This window comes from Solanum tuberosum, unplaced genomic scaffold, assembly GCF_000226075.1.
Source record: "Solanum tuberosum cultivar DM 1-3 516 R44 unplaced genomic scaffold, SolTub_3.0 scf00733, whole genome shotgun sequence".
NCBI lineage: Eukaryota > Viridiplantae > Streptophyta > Magnoliopsida > Solanales > Solanaceae > Solanum > Solanum tuberosum.
In genome coordinates, this window is record NW_006239664.1 from 1 (window position 1) to 6,375 (window position 6,375).

The 6,375-nt window shown below is 32.3% G+C and overlaps 1 protein-coding gene across 1 annotated transcript; it reads right to left on the reverse strand.

Annotated features, from left to right (window-relative positions):
• Positions 1-1,973: 1,973 nt before the first annotated feature.
• Positions 1,974-3,749, reverse strand: LOC102585258 (peroxidase 3-like). Its single transcript, XM_006367226.2, has 4 exons — positions 3,415-3,749; positions 3,082-3,279; positions 2,793-2,955; positions 1,974-2,569 (listed from the first exon to the last, which is right to left on the reverse strand). The coding sequence occupies exons 1-4, from the start codon at positions 3,622-3,624 to the stop codon at positions 2,151-2,153; spliced, it is 990 nt and encodes a 329-aa protein (XP_006367288.1). The 5' UTR covers positions 3,625-3,749; the 3' UTR covers positions 1,974-2,150.
• Positions 3,750-6,375: the final 2,626 nt, after the last annotated feature.

Sequence of the window (6,375 nt, forward strand, 5' to 3'; positions counted from 1 at the left end):
AACATTAATCCCTAAATTCAAGTAGTAAAAAAAAACACTATACTTTATTATAAAGAAGAGCAATGCAGTTCACTGTGTGAAAATATTAACAAAAATACCATCTTTAGGAATTCAAATCAGCTCTTCAGCCCATGACACATAAACAAATTAGCGAAACTCCATTTGTAAATTCCAGAAATTGGGTAGAAAACAGAAGACAACAAATCGCACCGATCAAGTGTTCAATTTAAGTCATTTTGAGAGTTTCTCTTTTAACTGCTTGATGTTTTTATATTGTTATCTTTGCTAACAAGTGGACAGTTGACTACTACTCTTTCACTCTACGCAGGCAAAGATCCTGACATAGAGAAATGATTGGATATAGTTGCTACTTTGCAAGCTAAGAAGGACAGCAGTGAGGTTTGTCCCAGTGCTACATGTTTTTCCGTTGAATGTAACTTTACTGAAGCACTCTTAGACATTTTCATTTTAGTTGAATCTTGAATTAGTAGACTATTTTCCTATTTTATTTAATTAGATTTGAAATTTGATGGAAAGGTAATCTTTTGAGCTTTTCTCCATTGAGAAGAAGCTGGGCTTGGAGAGTGAAGTTGAGGAAGAAGCTTTAATGGTGGAGAGTATTTTTGGCTAATTAAAATTTTAGCCAATTAAAGGCCGCCACATCAATAATGAAATTATTAATTGTTACTTTTAAAAAATATGTTAAGTGAAAGGGTAATATAGGTCCATATAGGTGGATGGAAGGGTATTTTTGAGCCCAAAGGTGGAAGGACGGTATTTTTGTTCCATTCCCTATACTTGAAGGGTATTTTAGGCCCGTCCATAATATGACAAATTTATTTGTTTACACTCCTATTTTCCTTCTACTTCTTTTCGTTTTCGGTATTTTACACAAATCACATAGTATTAAGAGTGAATTACATCTTATCTCTACTCTTTTTCAATTACAAAAATTCCTTAAATTTGGTGGAATCTAGATACATCCCAAAATGTCCCGATACATCGCGTCTCGATTTCGGATACATCACTCAACATCTCAATACATCACGTACGTCTCGATACATCTCCTAAAGTAATGTATCTGAGAATAGGAGAGAGTAGAGATTTTTATAATTTTTTCAAATGGTAGGAAATTTTAGAAAATATGGTAAAATAAGTTGTGTGCTTAGGTAATTTTTTCTTTTTTCTCCTTGTAAGCGTTTAGTACGGATATAATGATCTATATATTATACTATATGTAGTGGCGAATTTAAATTTTTTATTTTAAGGGGTTTGAAAAATAAAAATATAGTGCGTACGATAGGATTTGAAAATAAACCCTTAGATCCGCCCCCCTGACTATATGGTACTATAATCTCAACTCTGATTATGCGAGTTGCATTACTTGTCAAGTTGAGTTTAACTTGCTTCTTGTTTTGGTGTTTGTCCGGTCAAGAAAGCAATGAAATTACTAACGAAAAATAATGTTTATATCAAATTATAATAAAATTGTTTTTTTCTAGCATTTGCTTTCATTTTCAACTATAGTTCTTGTTTATTTGGTGAAGTGAATCTGTCAATGGCACACCAACTTACCAAGTACCAACAGATCAGAATCATTAGATTATTGTGATTTGTGTACACACATATATAGAGGAAGTCTTCCATGTTTTCTTCTCCAAGTATTATGCTTTCTTCATATATTTCGTCTGTTTTATGAGTTGTGGTGGGATGATTGAGATTCTTTTTTTCTTAATTAGAGGTTTCAGATTCGACCCTCGAGTATAGGAAAAAATCCTGTTGTGATCACTGCTTCTAGAAATGGGCCCTGCAATGTGCAGATCTGAAGAGCATCTCGAATTTATTTTTTATTTCTGAAAAAATGATATATATTCTTGACCCTTTGCTTGTACTAGAAATTCCTTCACATAAATTGGGAAGGAGTAATTAGTACAACAAAATTTCTGAAAATAGAAGAGATTTAAGAGTAATGGAGAAGAAAAGACTCTTGTCATTAGAATTTTATTTTGTAGCTCCCAATCAAGTTGCAAAAGCAGAATAACAAACATACTATACAAAGGAACATTAATACAAATAATCCCCAGAAAAACAACAAGAAGACACAAACATAAAGCCAAATAATTGAAATTTTAAGTACAAACATTGGTTCTCTATTTGTTCACAAAAGCACATTGCTTTCTAATTTCACCAGCAGAGCCAGTCTTAACTTCTATCTTTCCCATTTTCTCCATTGCCTTAGCAAATTCGGTGTTGAACTCTTCGAGTGAACCCTTAACTAGCTGGTTGATGAATGATTTTGTTGTAGCACTTGTTGTTAAGGCTGCATCAGATTGAAATAAGCCTCTCCTTTTGAGCAAAAGCTTGTAGTAGCTTAGATCAAATGTCCTGAAACTACCAGGATCCATCTCAACTATCGTTGTATTGTCGTTGATTGATTTGCATTTTTTCCCCTTAAGATTGGATGCATATTCGCTATCTAGAGAAGGATCTTGTGTGCCCAAAACACCAGTGAAATTGTACAAACGTGTTGAAAATGACGAACAATGAGAGACTCCAATGGTGTGAGCACCTGAGAATTAAAAAAAAACCTCTGTTATAGTTATGCCCGAAAAATGAAAATTGTTACCAGAGACAAATTCAGGATTTGAACTTTGCGTAGTTATGCTTGTTACGAGAAGCAAATTCCAGATTTGAACTGATTGTACTTTTAAAAATATGAGTTCAGTCGAACCAATAGTGCATAGGCTGCAGTCGCGCCTCTATAAATGTGTATGTACTTCAATTGAGTTTACCTGATAAGAGGACCAAGTCTTTTAGATCAAGACCCTTGTTGGCAAAAGATGTTTGGAGACTAGACAAGTTACTAGTTGGAGGTGGAATATTTGCCAATGCTTCAGAAGCATTAGATATTTTTCCATCTCTTCTACCAGTTGGTACATTCCAGAAAGGTCCTCCCTATCATGCAAAGAAGAAGATAATTAGACTGCGAGTTCAATCTATATGTACACACATGTAACGTTCATTCTGAACTCACTGACTAATTAGTCGATGTTAAGTTATATTACCAAATATTATACTTACGGTGACCACAACAGAGTCTCTAGCAACCAAAGTAACAATATCAGCACAAGAAACAACTCCAGGGCATTCAGCTTCAACTATTTTCTTCACTCCATCTATGAATGAAAAACCTCTCAATGTTTGATTAGGAATAGCCACTTTTTCAGTCTGATTCTTCGTGCTCAAAGTGAAATTCAGAAGTACAGAACCATCACAACCCTGCAAAATTAAAAAAGCAAACAAAGAAACACTTAATTTGGAGCAGAATACACCGACAACTTATCCCATTAAATTTCATTTAGACACTCGATTTATGACCTATTCAATTGAACATATGATAAAATGTTGACGTACCCTGACAAAGCAATCATGGAAATGAAGTCGCAATAAGGCTGCTGCAAGAGATGGAGCCTTTGGGATGTGCTTGTGGACATAGTCCTCAATAATTTTCTCTGCTTTTGGACAGCTTTTGGCATAGAAATTGTGTTGTAATTGTGCATGACTAGCATTTATAAATATACCTAGAATACAGAAAACAAAGAGAGCCAAGCCAAAAGTAGACATATTTTTTACTTCTACTGAAAGAGACCTTGGTATTTTTTTTTCTTTCTGTCACACATCAACTAGAGAAGATCAAAGCCAATTTATAGGACTAGAAATTAGATTAGTTATAGTATGTCTCTTTCAATAGAGCTTCTAATTAAGTGAGATTCCTTTTATTGTGACCAACCTCAATCATTTTGATGCTTAAGCAAACACCTATATTAAGATTGTTTAAAAGATCAAATACCAAATGAAAGAAAAATATAGATAGTTATTTAGAAAAACATGTATACATATGTGTGTGTGCGCGCAATGGTGTAGTGACCACGGAATCAAAAATTTATATAAGGGGATTCAAAACGATTTTAAAATGTCACAATTATAATTTGAACATATGACCAAAATTAATTTTTAACCTCCTTTACCACTATACTTGAATATTTCTAAAGGTTAAGAAGATTCAACAAGTCACATATAATCTTTTTTTTAAAAAAAAACTCATTTTTACTCTATTTGCACGGTGTAATTTTTTGACGAAGGAGTTGGTTAATTCTCGACACTACTTAGTTCCGCCACTGGATGGAGCCACCTATGTCCAAGTGGTGTTTGTTGACACCCATTTACTCAAAATTACACTGTATATATAATAGGCAAAACTTTTATGTATATATTATATGTTGAGTTCACTTTACTTTTTCATCCGTGATTCTTTATACTTTGACATCACGTAGTGAAAATTCTGATTCCGCCATAGTTTATTGTGCATGTGGAAGTCAATTTTTCAATAATTAGCACGTAGTATAATTAGCACATACATATATATGAACTGGACAAACTGACTTTTCGCTATTTATTCATCTTTGATGTGAAAGGCATAATGTAAGGATCAACATAATTGCATAATTAAAATAATTGAGATTAGGTTTTTAAAAAGTTGGAATATGGTGGTATTCAATTAAAAAAAAAAACTTCACCAAAAACCAATTACATTTAACTAATAGGCCTTGATAAGATTGATTGATTGATTGATTCTGCATTTGTTGTGAAGATAATTAGGCCAATAGTAGTTTTTGTCTTAATTAATTTAAGATTTTAGTCAGCTAACTCCCATGCAAAGAGTAAGATCACGTTTGTCTTGGAGGCATTCGATGGAAAAATAAATATTCATCCATCAGGGAAATTATACAAAATAATACTATTTAGCCAATATTAGATATTATAGCTACAGTTTAAGAAAATTGTAATTTGGGGCTACAATTTCTTCAATTCTTGCTATTCGCTTGATTTGTATAGATCCGGAATTTGTATAATTCGATTCCTGATTGTATAAATCCAGACTTTTGTTTATGCTTACCCTTACTATTTGTATACTATTTATGAAAAATTCATACTCCATCAATCCACTTGTAATTGTCATGGTTTCCTTTCTTAAAGTCAAAGATAAGAACTTTGACTAACATTTTACGATGTAGTTTGTTCACCATATTGATATGCAAAATATTGCAATTTACAATACTTTTCGTGTAGTTTTTAAATTTCTAATTTTTTTTGTTTAAAATATCGAATTAATGTAATCTAATTTAACTTTGAAAATTAGTCAAATTGACTTTGGAAAAACACAACATGACAATTAAAAGTGGACCTAGGGAGTAATAAATTACCATGTTTGTGTTGGTGTAATATACCACAAATACAATAAATTACAGTTGAAAAGAAAATCACAAAAAATGAATGAATAAATCTTTAATAAGGCCGAGACGCGGATAGATCGCTCTCTTTAAGAAGATTCAAGCCCACTGCGGCATAATCTACACCGATCCAGTAGTATCACTCTTGACTTGTCCCCTCCAGGATACAACAACCCAACAACTTTGAACAACTCCAGATTAGTTGAAGAGTCCAAAACTCCACATAAGAACACATTCCTTCAACAGATAAATATTCTCTTTTTCATAGTGAGTACAGTTAAAGACTTAAAATATTTTCTTTGTCTTAACTCTCTCTTTCACTACTACCCACTACAATATTTTTCACACTTCACATTTTTCTTGCTTTCCTTCACAATGAAGAAACACCATTATTTATAGGTGAAGAAGTCTTCTATAATCAATGGGTAGAATATGGGTAGATGAATGTGATAGATGTTACATAAGTTACAAGAAACTAACGGTAATATGAATTACAAGAAACTAATGACCATGAGAGTTACAAGAACTAATGGTCATATAAGTTACAAGAACCAATAGTCATATTCTACCATAATTTATACCCACTAACATATGCACTTAATATTTTATTTTAATAACAAAATGCATATACAACAACGGTTTGTATATTGGCAAGCGAAATATACAAACGAAGTTTTGAAAAATTCTTAAATATATAAATACAAAATTTGTATATACTTACCATATTTGTATATTCGTAAGCGAAATATACAAAATGACATAAATATACAAACGGCAACCTCCATAGCAAACAGAACTATAATTATGGAGCGCAATTATCAAAACTATAGCTATAAAGCCTATTTCTAAAATTTTCTAAATAAAAAAGGGGACAATGAAATAACTCATTCCAAAAAAGAAATTTTTCACTCTTGAAATTAAGGAAATGATTGGACTATAACTATTATTTATTTACATAGGGGGATTTTTGCTTATAGTCACTCAAAAACAACTTAATTATACTTTGTAGCTATAATTTGCTAACTACGATTCGTAGCTACATGTTAGAGGGAGGAGAGAGGCGAGCGAGAGAGGAAATAGAGTG